Below are 18,327 nucleotides of genomic sequence, written 5' to 3'. Positions count from 1 at the left end.
AACCCAGCTGAATACTTAAGTTGTGTTTATTAATCAATGCATTTTTTGTAAAATTTAAAAAAATTAAACAAATTAAGATAGGGCTAAAGTTTCTCTAATCCTTGTCCCTTTCTGCCTTCCCCAGGGGTAACCACTTTTAAGCATCATTTTGGTGGATGACGACTCCCTCCTCCTTGAAACAAGCCTTCCTTCCTTGGTTGCAGTGACATCATTCTACTGACTTTTGCTTTCCTTTGCAGATCCCTCTTTCAATGCCCACCCTGAGTCCCACACTGCACTCTTTTCTCACTTCTAGCTCCTTACTTACACTTCTCCTAGGTGTCAAGTCCTAAGACTTCACCACTTACCTACCAGAATCTTGTGCTACAGACTGATCTACACAACTCAGGATTAAGCAACTCTCTCAGGCACTTCAAACAGAACACACTCTTCTTCCTTTTACATTCTTCATTTCCACAAACTTCACTCTGAACCCTCCAGCTAACCAAGTCAGAGATCTGGGAGTTCCTAAGATCTGCTTTTTCCCCTCAACCTCCAGAATCAATCATCTGTTAATCACCAAGCTGTCTCCTACATATCACTCTAGTTTTCTCCTCTGGTTTAGGCCCTCATCATCTGTCAGCTACACTACATCTGTCAGCAAAAACTAAAACAGAAAAGTAACACCATCTTACATAATATACACATTTAATCAGGTCTATGGGCTTTCCTAGTGGCTCAGTGACAGAGAATCCCACTGCCAATATGCGAGACACAGGTTCAATCTCTGGGTTGGAAAGAGCCTCTGGAGAAGGAAATGGCAATCAACTCCAGTATTCCTGCCTGGGAATCCCATGGACAGAGGAGCCTGGTGGGCTAAAGGCCATGGGGTCACAAAAGAGTCAGATATGATTTACTTTCTGTTTAAAGGTTTCAATGATTTCTTACCACTTAAGTGATTTTACCAGTTTCTGGTTTGATTTTTAAATGCATATCATTTTTACTACTTTAATTTTGAGGAAATTGATTTGTTGAAAAGCACACTGCAATACTGATAAAAATCACAAGTTAGAAGTGTTTTATAATAACAGATAATATATAATGATTAAAATGAAATAAATGTCATTAGCATAATACCAAAAAATCCTAACAGGTATCACCTTTGGTACACATAACATACCATGGAAATAATGACACAGGAAAAAGCTGAAACTGTTATGCAGAGAATGTAAGGCCCTTCCCACTGTGTAATTTCATATCCTTCCCCACGCCATCCAATGCACAAATCATACTCAATCACCTTCTGACTTCCTAACAATGCCATATTTTTATTTGTACCCTGGCCCAGCTGTCCCCTCTTCCTGGAATGCCTGCCCTCGTAGCTCCCAAGTATATTCTTAATTTTCATTATAATTCAAGGTTATCTTTTGCCTCCCCAAGACGGATTTACTTTGAGGGAGTAAAGGGAAAAAAGAAAAGATTTATGTGCTTCTTTCTTTCCACTGGGGTTGCATCTTATACACGCCTTCATTATATGATTCATCCCAGTGTCTAGCCATTACACATTACCTTGTGATTTTTTTATGCTTTTCTTTCCTTGAGGCCAGGACACATGCCATTTTGTCTCTATATTTCAGTAATATAGTCCCTGGCAAATAATAAGCGAGGAGTTTATTGAATTAGTGGGCACAAAGAAGAATGTCAGAGGGCTAGTAAAGTTACCTGATATTACAAAAGAGAAGTAAGTTAGGGACCATCTATTCACCAATATTTAAGTTTAAAGGTAAGATATACTTGGTAATATAAATGCAGGTACATAAAGAACTTATCAGAAATTAAATCTTTCAAAAGTTTCACTTTTTGGAATGCTTTAGCCACCCACTCCAGTATTCTTGCCTGGAGAATCCCAGGGACGGGGGAGCCCGGTGGGCTGCCGTCTATGGGGTCGCACAGAGTCGGACATGACTGAAGCGACTTAGTAGTAGTAGTAGCAGCAGTAGCAGCAGTAGCAGCAGCAGCAGCAGCAGCAGCAGCAGCAGCAGCAGCAGCAGCAGCAGCAGCAGCAGCAGCAGCAGCAGCAGCAGCAGCAGCAGCAGCAGCCTATTAATGACTATTCCAATTGGCTGGTACTTTCTATTTACCTACCACCATTCCATTTTCTGTGGATGAATTTTGCCATTTTATTGAATTCTTTATTGGTTGGTATTTCTCTACAACTTTCAACAGAACTTCTAATGAAGCTACCACTGCTTGATTAACAGGTCAGTTCCTTAGTCAGTAGCTGAAACGTGCTTAATCATTCATTCTTTCCCTGTGTTCAACTGACACTACACATGACTTGAATGTAACCACTGCCTACTGACATAAACTCAATTAGTGAAATAATGAGCAAAGGTAGAGCCACTGAAATCAGTCTTTTTTTTTTCTTTTCCTTAAGTTTTGGAAGACCATGCACAATTGAATTTGGCAAAAACTGCATGTATGTGAAATAAAAAATGAGGTTATTCATTGTGTATTTCTAAGGCACCCCAAAAACACCCAAATAGGATTTTGTTTGCTTTTTCCCTATGTGGTTAAACTCGTTTTCTGTTTTTCCTCCCTGTAAACCAAATTAACTATTAATTGAAGCTACAGTTCCTTCTGAAAGTCATCTGTGAAAAGTGAAAGTTGCTCAGTCATGTCTGACTCTCTGTGACTCTATGGGCTATATATAGTCCATGGAATTCTCTAGCCAGAATACTGGAGTGGGTAGCCTTCCCCTTCTCCAGGGGATCTTCCCAAACCAGGGATGAAACCCAGGTGCCCCGCACTGCAGGCAGATTCTTTTACCAGCTGAGCCACAAGGGAAGCCCAAGAATACTGGAGTAGGTAGCCTATCCCTTCTCTAGCAGATCTTCCCAACTCAGGAATTGAACTGGGGTCTCCTGCATTGCAGGCATACTCTTTACCAATTTAGCTATCAGGGAAGCTCAAGGAACAAGTTTGGTACCAAAGAGATAGTTCTTCATAGAGATAAGTTCTTCTAGCACTGAAAAATATATTATCTAGTTCCAAAGATTTGGCAGTTTGCACTACTTTTAATTTCACATTTTAGCCTCCTACCTTTGAGGATGATTTATATGAAGACAGTATAAACTGCTATTAGTGATCCGAATCTAAGCTAACATTTAATCATCCCAATTCTGCCAGTATTAATAACTCAATTGCAATGCATGAAAGACACATTTTATGCAATGCTAAATTTGTACATGTGTAAGCAATGACAAACTCAATTCTCTGCTTGATGATTAAGTTTTAGACATAGATCATTGGCTACATGTTAATCTTGATAACTGCAAAGTGGAAAAAAAAAGTTTTATAATGGTCCTGAGAGGGTTGGAATTTTCTTTTTAATGTGATCTGGAAACTTGAGACTCACAAATGAATATTGTTTAAGGCCCAAAAATAATGGAGCCAAGTGTAGAAGAAATTAGGCTTTGAGCAGATAAGAATTACTATTAAATCATAACTTATAATACAGGTAAAATGCTTAATATTCCTTTCTCAAACTATGGGTACTGCTCTAGGATGTATCTTTACTGTGACACCGAGCAGGGCTGCTGTAAGCAATCTGCTTGTCCTTTCATGAAAATCACATTATTATCCAGATCCTCAAAGTTGTTACAAAGAAGAGAGGGTTTCCATGTGAGGAAGAGCAGCTGGACCTCAAAGCTCTCACTCTTTCCCTGCATTGTCAACTGAGAAGGATTCGCAAATATTTTTAAGTGAGCCAGTGGGCATCCTTATACCACAGAAAAACCTCATAATTAATTGTAATAAAGCATGAAAACTCACGACCATTGAAATTTTAAATTATTAACAAAATATATGCCTTGCCTCGAAATATAAACTACATTTCCTTCAGCTAAGCTGGCTATAAAGGCAAATTTGATCTACCACAGCACATTGTCCCATCTCAGGGAAAACAAAACAAGTAAAATACTGGCGTCTATCAAGGGGTCTAAAATTTGGAAGACACACTGGTGAACCGCCTTTCTCCTTCTACAAACATTGAAACAGCAACTGGGAAGAGTCATTTATTTCAAAATGGGACATTAGACTCACTGGTTTGCTATGTTAACATGGAACGTTATCAAGAGCCCAACAAGATAAAGACACTTTTTAACAAGCTCATAACAACTTTCTTTCTTGTTCCTGTGACAGATTTTGGTTTAACAAGTTTAATCTTGAAATAACAGAGGAAAAAAAGATAAAAGAAAAAAGTTCAAAGATCAAAAGACAAGCATGAAACACCAACTCTTTCAGAAGAATTATAGGGCTGATGGGTAAATATCTGTAAACTACATAACCTTGGTAAGAAACTATATTAGAAGTTTTGGTTTTATCCGTATTTGAAATTAAAGACCATAGTATATACAAAGTCTGACCTACCAAACAATCATGGTTTGTTTTTTTTTTAATAATAGACCAAATAATGCATTATGAGAAATTGTAACATTCAACTGAGATAAAACTCAAAGAGTCTCACACCACTGCTTATCTAGGATTACCTGTCCTCTACACTCACTCAACAGAGACCCAATTCCTCTAGGTTTCCCCAACTCCTTCAGGTCATCCTATTTTGCCATCTCTTACGCTTACTGTACCAATCACTTTAAGAAAATTCATATTGTTTTATTAAAAGAAAAAGAGTCTTATGGTTTTTCTCATATACATCTTATGCTTCCAATAGATTACAGGCTACTAAAGAGTGGCAACCAGCTACTGCTTTCAATGTATTCAATGTACTACTTTGTACGTTGTACAATGCACTTTCAATGTACTGCTTTCCTGTATTCAATATGGAGTCCAATGATTCATTTAAAAATGGTTATCTCGCACTTACTGCATGCCTGGTACTGTGCTAGGAACCAGATATGTGAGAAAAACAGATGCTATAAGCCCTAATGGAAATTAGAGTTTAAAAGGCAAAAGGCATTCATCAAATAAGAAAAATGTAAAATAGCAGCTACAGTTAAGTTTTGTCAAGGAGGCATATACAGTGTTAAGAGCATGTATGAATGAAGGGGTCAGAAAGGCACTGCTAGGGAAAATCAAGATGTGCAGGATAAGCGGAACTTGGGGTGATTTCCAGGCAGTGGGATCAGAATGTGCCAAAGTTCTGAGGCAAGAGGAGGCAGGATAAGTTTAAGAACCGGAGGGAAAACACTGTAGCTGAAGCAGAGGCAACGAGAGAAGGTGCAACAGCTGCACCATAACCCGTTCTTACCTTTGTTAACAGTTCTCTGTTGATTTTGAAATTTACAGTCCCTTGACCAGTGCTGATTTCACTCACCACTGTGTCACATTTTAGCTGAAAAGATATAAAGTAAAACAGGAATGTTATAAACCAGGCCTAATGAGTTTTGCAGTTCTAATCCTATGGGACTGGCTTCCAAGGACAGCAGATGTGTCCTTTCTCATAGTCATGTGTCTGGACTTGGGCTTAGCTCTGTCATTATATTTGTGTTCACATGTTTTCTTCTTTCCCGGCTGGAATGCTACTCTATTCAGAGACTCTCTCTCCTCTTTCCCATTCTCTCACTTCAAATTCTCTAATGTGGGAAAAAGGGAGCCATCACTTTACCCCCACCTTATGTACTGTAACATGCAATGAACTCTCTATTTTACCCACCTTTAGCAAGAGTGATAGAACATGATACTCTGTTGAGGCCTCAGCTAAAACAACTTACACCCCCATAAAATATGTAAAAAAGTTTAAATATTTAGTCTTTAATGAACACGCTTTACATTTTTAACCAACCAGATGTTCAAAGCAGCCGGGAGACTCATGAAGTTTATTTAAAGAGATACCTGCTGTTACTGAGGAGCCACCAGCTTTCATTTTTGAGAACTCACGGAAGGAGGAGGAAATAAATACTGTAGTTAGGAGAATTTTATTCCTGGTATGCTTCCTGATAAAAATCTGGGTTGAGAGACTATGGGTTCAACCCCTAGTTGGGGAACTAAGGTCCCGTGTGCAGTGTGGCAAAAACAGAAAAAAAACCTGGGGTGATTTCTGTGGTCAAATACTCATTTACTTAGCTACCAGAGCCTCTTTATCATATTCATTCTTTATACATTTTTCCTGTGAAAGTGACTTTCATTGTTTGGACTCTTCAGTGTGCCCATGCCTTCCTCAGTGTCACATGTAGTAATCCTATTTAAAACAAAAACAAAACAACTTTGTCCCAAACCTTCCTTTTTCTTTCTGAAGGCATTAAACACTAACAATTTAGATGTGGTCATTCGCCACAGTCCCTTCAATTGCTCTCTTAGATACTGAGCCCATCAGAGAAATTAGAAATGAAAGAGGATTATTAAATTATCTAACCACTTCTTCTCTGAAATCATGGTTCTATTTACATCTAATCATTTCTTCTCATATTTTAATGTTCATCTTCTCAGAAACTCATTTTTAAAACTGCAGCCCACTGTTCTAATTTATCAAACTTGTTCTCCTCAATTCAGAACTCCATCCAGCTTCAATCTATAAATTTAATTAACACTCAGTCTTCCTATAAGTAGTTAATCAAAAAACTGAATACTGTCAGCTCAAGAGGAGTGTTTCATAACTAATTTCAAAAACCATCCTAAACTTATAGTATGCAGCTAAAGTAAATTTAAATTATACTTTCCAAGGTGTCTTGAACAAAAATACTATTAAATCCATTATTGTGGCTGACATAGCCTACAGAATATTTTTATTTAACATGTTTATTATAATGTCAAAAGAGATAATAGTGCCAAAGTACCTTCTCTGCCAGTCTCATGGCTTGAATTTGAATATCTGGTCTTGAATGGTCATTGTTGTTTTCCAATAGAGAATCCACAGAAAGCTGGAAGTCAGCTACCTCTCTAAAAACAAATGTGAAACAGGAAAAGACTGTTACCTTAAAAACGTTACCAGAGTAAAAACAACAACAACAAAAAGACTAATCACTTTGAGTTCTCTACACTGACATAATCTTATCAGAAGAAGTTACACTTTCAAAATTTAAAGCAAAGCAATTAGAAATATCATCACTACGTACTGATTGAGGACTTTATCTTATAAAATTCTTCCTCTTCCATCACCCAGCGGTAGCCTTATGGTATCTATGTAAGAGACACACAGCAACTACCTTATTTGACAAATGTGAAAAATGATGTCTGGCAAGTTCATTGTCTCCCCTAGAAGTCTACTGCAACTAAACAGAGTCAGAAAAAAGCTCAAGTCTCTTGACCTCTTCTACAAATTTTCCTCCACTATTTCAAATGCTTCCTTCTTTCAAGCTTCTTCATTGACCTTCAGATGACCAAAGCAAAACTTTTAAAAACTGGTGAAATTTGAATTTTAACATGAGAAAAGTATTATTCTTAACACTCAGTAGTTCTTTAAACAGACAGACACTGCCATTCTTTTCACTGGGTTGGTGATGAAACAATGCAAAAACAAAGAAACCAAGAAAGAAACTAGGCAACCGATCAGTGAAAACAATCATTTGCTTCAAACAGCAGTTATCTCTAAGGAAGGATGGTATACAGGTGGCTTCAACAGTAATTAATGTTTGATTTGTAGAAAACAAAATTTGGAAAAAATTAAGACCTAACATATTAGAAAGTGAGCGTCAGTTTTCATTACATTATTCTCTATAAATTTTCTATAGTTTGAAATTTTTCAAGGTATAAAAACAATCTACAAACATCCACCTAATTACCGACACTGAATGTTTAATAACAAAGTAGAGAATGAGACTCTCTGGGCAGAATAGGTGGGCTGAATCACTGTCTGTCTAGCCCATTTCTAACCCCTTCACCTGCTCTTTGGCTTCCCTGGTGGCTCAGCTGGTAAAGAATCCGCTTGCAATGTGGGGGACCTGGGTTCGATCCCTGGGTTGGGAAGATCCCCTGGAGAAGGGAATGACTACCCACTCCAGTATTCTGGCCTGGAGAATTCCATGGACTGTATAGTCCATGGGGTCGCAAAGAGTTGGACACGACTGAGCGACTTTCACTTCAACATAAAACAGGAGCACAAATAACTTATTATTCTTGAAATCCAGGCACATGTCTAAAAAATTGTGTAACTTCTGATCATATTAAGGAATCTAGTCAATAATAACCACTAAGAATTTTCCTGAGCCTTGAGCAGTGACCAAGGTGGCAGAATAAAAAGACCCTGAGCTAACCTCCTTCTGCATGCACACAAAAACTCCAACTATTTAACAGAGCAACTATCCACTGAAGTCACTGGATGACTAGGAGAAAAAACCTGGCGGCTCAGACAGTAAAGAATCCGCCTGCAACGTAGGAGATCCATTACGATCTCTAGGTTGGGAAGACGCCCTGGAGAAGGAAATGGCTACCCACTCCAGAATTCTTGCTGGGAGAATTCCAAGGACAGAGGAGTGTGGTGGGCTACAGTCTACGGGGTCACAAAAGAGTTGGACACAACTGAGTGACTAAGTATGGCAGCACAACTTGGGACAGAGATACGGACAGCAGTCAATTTAGGGGGCTCATTCATGAGGATACTAGCGCTAGTAAATACCATTTTGAAATTCGCCTTCAAGCTTATTAGTGCTGGGTCCCAGCTTCAGGTACCAGCCAGTCCTTACCAGTTCGGGGGTATTCCAGGCCAGGTACACGGCCCCACCCAACAATGGGCTGACAATAGCCAAGGGATCCCCAGGCTGCCACACGTGGTCATAGGGATCCTCCTTCCTCACTGGGGGTGGGCATCAGCCCTGGGACTCCTGGGCCCTGCAGCAAAAGATATGGCTCAGCCCACCAGTGGGCCAGCCCACTAGGACACAGCCTTACTCAACATAAGGCTGACACCACCTCCAGGATACCCTGGGCACCTTAGCCAGCCGGGTCAGACCTGGCCACACTCACCAGTGGGCGATCACCAGCCTTGGGTCACTTTGACCCTGCCCTCCAGGAGGCCATCACCAGCCCCAGGACTATTCAAGGCCCAGAGCAGGCTAACACTGGCTCTGGGACTGCGGGCCCTGCAACTAGCCACCCTAGGACTTGCTCCCTAACAGAGAGGCAGTACTAGTCTCAGGATCCCTGGGGCCCTGTAGCCAGTTGTCTTGTGACCCAGCCCTACCCATCTGCTGGCTTGTACCAGGCCCTGGGGTCCCCTGGCCATACAGCCAGCCACCTCAGGACCTAGCCCTGCTGACAAGCTTGTCAGCATCAATAATGGGACACATCAGGCCAAGTACATCTCTGGGCAGGAACACAGCCCCACCCAACTGAAGGTCAGGTATCTCAGGACCTCCAGAGTCCCAAGCTTCCCTGAGACTTGGTCCTGACCACCAGAGGGCCCAGGACCCACCCCTCATTGCTGGCACTACTCCTGGACCCTCAGGTTACATTAGACCCAGTACCGCCTACCAGTGGGCTGACACACTGGGACCACTAGGGGGTCCTTGCAGTTATAGACTCCAGGACCTGGCTCTGCCACCAATGGGCCAACACTAGCCCTTGGACCCACTGGGGCTCTGTAGTCAATTGACTTCAACCAACCATGGATCACAAAGTACCGCAGTTCATGCTAGATAAAAAAAATCCACATATAGCTGCACCCATGCAGTTCAAACCCATGCTGTTCAAGGGTCAACTATATAATTCAGAAAATTAGACTACCTGAACAAATAGATCCATATCACATTAAATAAACCACATTAACAAAAATAGTATTTCTTAATTTTCCTGGCATGTTATAGCACTTTAGAATCAAATTAGAAATACAGAACAGTTAGGCTTTGTTTCAGTACTCTAAAGGATAACTGGGGTTATGAAGACAAAGCAGTAGCAATTCCTTTATTTTAAACAATTTCAATATGCAGAATTTTCGACTGGTAGACCAGAGAAATTGAGGCCCTCATTTATTTTCTATGAAACAAAGTCTTAGTATTTCAGACTGCTAAAGTGGAACTTCCTAAAGGAATTCAAAGTAGGTATAGAAAATCTTATTCAAAAGAGGGGCCAAGACAACAGGCAAGTGAAAAGACGCTCAGCTTCACTATTCACTAGGAAAATGTAAATCAAAATGAAGGTATCACCTCTCATCAGAATAGGTACTGTCAAAAAAGTGAGAAATAACAAGTGTTGACAACAATGTGGATTAAAAGGGACACTCACACACTGTTGGTGGGAATGTAGATTGGTGCAGCCACTATGGAGATTGCTCAAAAAGACTAGAACTACCGTATAATCCAGCAACTTCTGGGTATTTATCCAAAGAATATGAAAACACTAATTTGAAAAGATATAAGCACCCATATGCTTATTGCAGCATTATTTATAACAGCAAAGGTATAAAACAAACTAGTGCCCATAAATGAATTGATACAGAAGATGTATACACACACACACACACGAACAATGGAATGCTACTCAGCCATAGAAAAAGACGAGATCTTGCCATTTGGGACAATGCGGATGGACCTTGAGGATATTATGCTAAATGAAGTAAGTCCAACCAAGAAAGAAAAATATCATATGATTTTGCCCACATGTGGAATATAAAGAACAAAAAATAAGTGAACAAATCAAATCAAACATGCAGATACAGAGGTCCAGTTACTAGAGGGGAAGGGGTGGTGGGGAGAATTAAATGGGTAAAGGGGATCAGCTGTATGATGACAGATGGAACACTAAATTTTTGATGGTGACATAGCATGCTATAATGTATACAGAATATTGTCCATGTGAAATATATATAATGTTACCTCATTTAAAAAAAAGAAACAAAAGATGGGTCAAGACAGTTCAGCTTACTAAAGGTCTTTGAAACATAAAATAAAAACTGAGACATTTCCATTATTATGCAAAATGTCCTTTACAGATTCATAAAGTAGGTAACTGTTTGCAACATTGTATCAGTTTACATATAAGGCCCATCTTTTGGTCAGTGGTTTCCTCTATTCTTGGAACTCACTACAGATGAAGTTGTAACAGGCTATTTTAAAGATGGTCTTTTACAAGACCATATGTAGCCTTTCTTTTTCTTTTCTACTTATCCATTTGTCCTATGCTGGGAAAAAGAACATTCATTCTACTTTGTCTTAAAATCCTAACAAAGTTAAGGGGACAAAATATTTAAGGACGTGATGGTATAGTAATAATGGTATCATTATATGCTAACAGTATAATGATAATTTAAGCTGAAAGCATTAAGCCTACTATGTAGCTAATTTCTTGCCAGTATTAATTAACTGAGAGGTATTTTAGTCAAATATTGAAATTTTCTAGTCAACTGGTAAACAAATATCAATGAGAATGACCAAACTCACAAAACAGATCTCTCTGAATCCAAGTAGCAACTATATAGATCATATGTAGCCCTAACCAGTAGTTCTCTATCACTGGGGGGTTCTCAAATGCAAACAAGCAAAAAAACTGAAACAAACAAAAAAAACCCACCAAAAATCTAGCAGTAAACATGTCACAATAGTATTCAGGCATTAGATAGGTGTTAATCTCTAAGATCTCTTCAAAAACTCTGATTTTCTAACTAGAATCATAGTTCTTTTATTTGCTGTTACAGAATTAAATCAAATCTCATTCCAAATTTCTCAAAGACTGCCACATAGTTATTACACTAACATCAAAACAACATGAGAATATTAATATAATCTGCCATGTCAGAGTATTAAAGTACAGAATTTTTATTATTTAAAACCATGGGAATAACACATGAAATCATGTATTAAAGGATAATTTCAAGGACTATTTTGTAAACTGGAGAGTAACTGCATTTTTTTGTTAACTGACAAAATCAATCACATTCTAGATCATTACAAATATTATACTTAACTCTTTTCTGGAAATAGGAACTGCAGATATTGACTTGATCAAGTTTTCTGGTGGAAGATCCAACACTCTGGAAAGCTAGAAATCAAAAAAAAAGAATAAAACAGAGCAAGATTGTTAATCTATTTGTTCCAGATTAACAGAAGGCTACTCAACAATTAAAAAAAAATGCTGAACCACAACACAAATGAGCTTCAAATGTACTTTGTTTCATGACAAGCACCAGACTCAAAAGACTGTATAATGTACGATTCAACTCCTTAGACATTCTGGAAAGCCCAAAACTCTAAGATTGAAGATTAGATCAGTGGTTGCCAGGAGTTGAGGATGAGAAGAGGGTTTGACCATATACTGGCAAACAGAACTGTTTACTAAAAAGGAAGAAATTTCATATTTGCAAATTTAAAAAGCTTTTCTTCAAAGAGTAGGGATAAACCACTGAGGACCAAAGATAATTTCCTTTTATTCATTCATAAAGTCTTTTTGAGCTAGACACTGTTTTAGGAGTTGTGGATACAGCAGTGAATAAAAGACAAAAATCTCATGCTACTTAAACAAGCAAACACATAAATAATGTGGGGGGAGGGGGGAACCTGACCCCCAGGCTCTACCGAGTTTCCTCCCTTGCATTTTTGAAAAGCTCACTTACTGACTATAACACAGTCACAGTGAACTATTGCCCTCATCAGAAACTCAAAGTTTGCTGGAGGAGACATTCCTACTTATTGAATGATTCTCAAATGACAGAGATTTCTTACATGCTTAGTTTTTCTCCCAAACAATCCCATGGATCCCTATTGTAGACTTCACTTCATGAGTGATGAAACTGAAGTTCAGAGAATTTATGTAATTTGCTTAAGCAGAAAAGCAGAGATGTGAACACAAGCTATCCTATAAGCAGAACCTAAATTTTTAATCTCTATGTCACATCTATATCCTTTCAAAGAGAAATGCATGAAAACAAAACAGTGAAACAGCAGTACAGTCATAATGAATTTAAAACTGTCTTCACCTTTCTCCCCTAATTCCTCAATCTTTATGCAGCCTCTGCAATGATCAAGTCATAGCTGGTGAGATCAATGGGGTGAGTAAAAAAAGAATGTTGGAAGAGATTAAGAGGCAATCTTAATCCTCTTCAGAGATGTTTGTAAGTGTTCAGAAGGAGAGGAATGAAACTAAAGCCACTACACCCATTATGAGTAATAATATCTATCCTCCTAATATCAACAGAAATTGGTAAATTTCATAAACCTAAAAATGGTTAAAACTTGCAGACCTGGAGCTATCATTTATGTTTAGGATACTCTGTATTTCTACTTTGATCTAGCATATGCTTATTCTTTAAGTTTAAATCTCAGAGTGCAGTCTTTATTTTTAAATTCTAGCCTTTAGCAACTGAATTACTGTATACTTGACAAAAAAGGGTTTTTTCCTTAAGACACTTGCCCAGAAGTGGATAAATAGTTCCAAAGCATTTACCAAATAAAGACTGTAATAGTTCATGTTTATACTGCAAAATGTTCCTGCCAGTACGGCTACATCAATAATAAAGCGTCCACTTTTACTATCTATGAGTCCTTGAGAAAGTCATTTTACATCAATGAGCTTAAGTTTTCCTATCTGAAAAGCAGGGATAACAAATCTATTAATAATAAACTAGGGCTCTTGTGGGGAGAAGGCAGTGGCACCCCACTCCAGTACTCTTGCCTGGAAAATCCCATGGGCAGAGGAGCCTGGTGGGCTGCAGTCCATGGAGTTGCTAAAAGTCGGACACGACTGAGGGACTTCACTTTCACTTTTCACTTTCATGCATTGGAGAAGGAAATGGCAACCCACTCCAGTGTTGTTGCCTGGAGAATCCCAGGGACGGGGGAGCCTGGTGGGCTGCCGTCTATGGGGTTGCACCCATACAGGCCTGAAGTGACTTAGCAGTAGCAGGGCTCTTGTGAGGACTAACAAAATTGTGTCACATAACAAGCATGTAATAAATATTATTTCCTTCTTCCTCTAAAGGGTTTTATTTTGGCCATGTCTTTCAAACTTACCCATAGCAATAAGATCTTCTGCCTATTCTTCTATTATATTTTTGCCTATTTTAAATATATCTAAACTCTGCTAAAAAATAAAAGACTGTCACTCACCATGCAGTAATACACAAATTAAATCATTAGCCACTGTAGTTGCTGACCAATAATACACCTGACAAAAAACAGAATGAGGCACTCTGTGCTTTGGAAAATCAGGAAAAGGTCTATGTACATCTCAGCAAGAATTTTAAGTCTAGATTCTTGAATCTTCCCATATCTGAAGCAGCACTGAAATAATTAACTGAGACATTTGTTCTTGTGATTAGCTGTAATCTCTTACTGAGATGTAAGCTTGATTGTATGCATTCCCTAGCCAACAACCATGAGTCAACTGGCTTCTCTTCCTACCTCTTTAGAGCAATCCACTCAGTGCTGCGAAGTGGCGGTCTCCCAGGCTACAGTCATCAGTAAGGTCCCTGAGTAAAACTGAAACTCACACAATGGAACACTACTCAGCCATAAAAAGCATAAAGCCATCTGCAGCAACATGGATGCAACCAGAATTTATCATAATAAGTGAAGTAAGCCAAAGAGAAAGACAAATAACATATTGCTTATATGTGTAATCTCCAGGAGATGGTGAAGGACAGGGAAGCCTGGCGTGCTGCAGTCCATGGGCTCACAAAGAGTCGGACACAACAGGGCAAATGAACAACAAATCTGTGGAATCTAAAAATATGACACAAATGAACTTATCTACAAGACAGAAAGAGACTCAGGACAAACAGAACAGACTTGTGGAGGAGAGGTGGAGTGGGAGGCTGGAGTTAGTAGATGTAAGCTATTATATATGGAATGGATAAATAATATCTGTATAACATAAAGAACGATTGACATAGTCAGTATCCTATGATAAACCATCATGAAAACATGAGAATGTATATATATGTGTAACAATTACTTTGATGTACAGCAGAAATGAAACACTGTAAATGTTTACATTGTTTAAATGTTTACAATGTTTAAAAACTGTAAATCAACTGTACTTCAATAACAAAACACTATAAAAGACATGGTGAATTTGGTTATGTGTTGTTGTTCAGTTGCTCAGTCGTGTCCGACTCTGCCACCCCAATGAACTGGAGCACACTATGCTTTCCTGTCCTTCACTATCCCGGAGTTTGCTCAAACTCATGTCCATGGAGTCAGTGACGCCATCCAACTATGTGTATTTGCCCACTATGTGTATTTTCCCACAATTAAAACCCAAAAGACAGACCTGGGGATTAAGTAGTAGAAAGAAGTCTTCTTTAATCATCTCCCATTTCCTACCCATTAACAAATTAAAATAAAAAGGAAGGAAGAAAGAAGAGGAGAAAGGAGGGAAGGTTAGAGGCTGGTTGGTTCTCCATCAACAAATACACATGATAGGCACGGCTCAAAGTTACAAACTTCAAGAATGGAAACCAAGGAAAGATATAGCAGATTCTGAGAAGAAATGGAGCAGCCCTGTTTGGCAAGGCTCCTAAACTGAATTAACAATCTCATTAATACACCGAATCTGGAGAGAAAACATTGAATTCTTCCCCCCACCCCCTAACAACCCATCTATGACTGATAGATGCTACAGAACTGCAGGCAAGAACGGGTAAAACAGAGAAGTGATTCAGGGCACTTTCCAGCAGAAGTGAAGATCCTAGGGCTAGAATCTGAGGGTCTCCACAATGGAAACACAACATACTCCCCAATCACAGGCAGTAAATGCTGATATTGTGTTGCATGGGCAGGAAGAGTCATAGGAGAAATTTTTATAGGAAGATGGAAAAATGTCAGAACTAGCAGCAAAAATATGCCAAGTCAGAGTTCAGAAGTAATGTGTACAGGTCACCACGACCTCCTGGAGAGACAGAACAGGAGTGGAAAGCTGCAGAGTGTATATTTTGTAACCACAAAAGTGAGCTGAGCCAAGAATAATGCTGATATGGAGAGTAAGGAAGTTGCCCACACACTGTGGAATCAAATATAAAGTCTGGGCAGAGGTGTCAAGCACTAGTAAGATGAAAAAGAACAGGCATGAAAAACAGACAAACTGAAAGAGAGCTCGATAAGGAGAGAGAAGGGGTCCCTACAGAAAGGGAAAAAAAGACAGAATGAGAGGAATGTGGCATACAAGAGATCAAAGAACTCTAGAAGAAAAATACAACTTAATACAAAGACATTCTTCACAAGGGTTTCAAGATGTCTGAATATAATAACAAGAACTAAACGACTGAAACAGAGTGAAATAAAAAGGGAGTCTGATGATCAAACATTATAGAACTAATAATTAAATACAAAGGAAGAGTGTAGTCAGAACTGAAAATAGAACATTAAAGGGCTAAGATAATCAAAGAATATACATTTTAAAAAACAAAGCACAGACAAAGGTAAATAAAATTGGGTATAAGATAACTCAACCTTAGAGTAACTTGTGTCCCTAAAATAACAGATAGCCAATGGAAATTTGCTGTAGGACTTAGGGAACTCAAACTAGGACTCTAACAGCTTAGAGGGGTGGCAAAGAGCAGGAGGTGGGAGGGAGGGTAAAGAGGGAGGGGACATATGTCACCTCTGGCTAATTCATGTTGATGTACGGCAGAAATCAAACCAACACTGTAAAGCAATCATCCTTCCATTAAAAATTTAAAAAACGAAACAAAACACCAGCAGCAAGAAAGCAAGTGAAACAGGAAGAAGAGGTACACTGGCTCTACAGCTGCAGTAAGTCTAGAGAGACTAAGCACAAACCCACGCTCCAGCGTGTCAAGAAGAGATGCAAAAGATTCTCAAGCAGAATGGAGCAGCCTTATTTAGCAGGGCTCCTACCTTAGTCTCATTTACCAGCAGTCATAGAAACGGATGAACAAAACCTAAGAAAAATAGAAAGTACTCATATATATCATGGCTCCCCCAGAAGCAGGGCCTGGGAAAAGGACTGCATGCAGGCAGTTTATCTGGGAAGTGATTCCTGAGGGCAGAAGTGATATATTGGGGAGAGTGAGAGAAGAGAAAAAGTAAATATAAGATAATGCTATCAAGGTCACTGATACAGGCAATAGTGGCTTAATTTCTATCTTACTTTTGTATACAACGTATACCGAAAGTGTCTATCCAAAAGTAGGGAGCAGGAGCCTCCATCCCTCAGTGATCCAGTGGGAGGTCCTTGAGAGTGTTCACTCCACTCCACCCGAGCTGAGTCTGTGTTGGTAGCAGGCTTTTTGACAGGAGGAAGTGCTGTCGATGGTAAGTAAATGGAAGCACATGTGAAACTGTTCACATCAGTGGCAGCTAGAATCAGGTGTGACACAGGTAACAGGGCATAATTGTCAATAAAAAGGAAAGCATCCCTGAAATAAAGAACTAAATCTAAATTGTGGTGTATTACTAAGGTTAAAGCGTCTGCCTGCAATGCGGAAGACCTGGGTTCGATCCCTGGGTTGGGAAGATCCCCTGGAGAAGGAAATGGCAACCCACTCCAGTATTCTTGCCTGGAGAATCCCATGGACAGAGGAGCCCAGAGGGCTACAGTCCATGGGGTCGCAAAGAGTCGGACACGACTGAGTGACTTCACTTCACTTTCACTGCCATGGCACACCACTCACCAGTAAAATGAAGGAACTCGATCTCCGTGCACCATTATGGAGAAATCTTTTAATATTTGAAACAAAGAAACAAAAAAAACACCCCAACATGCACAAGGATAACTAAAGTTTGCTTACTGCCTATATAAAATTTAATAACTTGAAAAAGAATACTATATAGGAGTACTTTGGTAGGTAGTAAGTCACACGCACAGATATGATAAACACAAAACCTCATATGTGAAGAGAGTTTGCAACCAGAGATGGATACCCAGGGGATTTTAATAGTATTTGTAACAGTTTATTTCTCAGGTTGGGTGATGGGTACATGGGTATTAATAGTATTCTTCTCCATGATTAAAGATGGTCTTAAAAAGAAAAAAAGAGACAAACAAATGGAATCTACAGATAAAAATAAATGACTACATCAGCAAAACGCAATACAGAAAATGACACATCCTGGTCAAGTCACTACATTTCAAAAATAAAGCACCCAATCAAGAAGACTCCCGAGATGAAATAAATGTATTTTACTTTGTTACCATGTTACTTATTCACAAAGATCACATTCTGGTTAAAGCAAATAACTTAGAATTTATATAGGGTGAGTTTCATCTACTGGAGAAGCTACAAAATGATACACTTGTTTCATCTGCTCAGTTGGTTTTTAAATTGAATTAGTTGCCAATATATGAAAATCAGAAAAATTTAAAATAACATTAGATTATTGTATGGTGTTTGCATCTGTCGTATCAGACTTTGGAAAATCAAAATCAGAACTAAACAACCTGGTGTTATTGCTTTATTTCTAAAATGAAGATTTTTAATATTATTTCTAAATCTACTATTTT

The 18,327-nt window shown here is 38.9% G+C and overlaps 1 protein-coding gene across 3 annotated transcripts in view; it reads right to left on the bottom strand.

The window, feature by feature from the left end:
• The window catches only part of RARS2 (arginyl-tRNA synthetase 2, mitochondrial), a 72,733-nt gene that overhangs the window by 42,185 nt on the left and 12,221 nt on the right, over nucleotides 1-18,327 (bottom strand). Inside the window, exons 1-4 of one of the 3 annotated variants that reach the window (XM_018053159.1) lie at nucleotides 16,722-16,740; nucleotides 11,834-11,907; nucleotides 6,774-6,876; nucleotides 5,249-5,332 (exon numbers count right to left, since the gene is read on the bottom strand). In XM_018053159.1, the coding sequence (XP_017908648.1) occupies nucleotides 5,249-5,332; nucleotides 6,774-6,791 (102 nt within the window). In that variant the 5' untranslated portion in view covers nucleotides 6,792-6,876; nucleotides 11,834-11,907; nucleotides 16,722-16,740. Of the gene's footprint in view, nucleotides 1-5,248; nucleotides 5,333-6,773; nucleotides 6,877-11,832; nucleotides 11,908-16,721; nucleotides 16,741-18,327 lie in introns of those variants that run through there. The other 2 variants (XM_005684698.2, XM_018053160.1) reach the window with 2 other exon arrangements.

This window comes from Capra hircus, chromosome 9 (assembly GCF_001704415.2).
Source record: "Capra hircus breed San Clemente chromosome 9, ASM170441v1, whole genome shotgun sequence".
NCBI lineage: Eukaryota > Metazoa > Chordata > Mammalia > Artiodactyla > Bovidae > Capra > Capra hircus.
The sequence above is the reverse complement of the archived record's forward strand: the minus strand, read 5'-3'. Positions and strand labels throughout refer to the sequence as shown.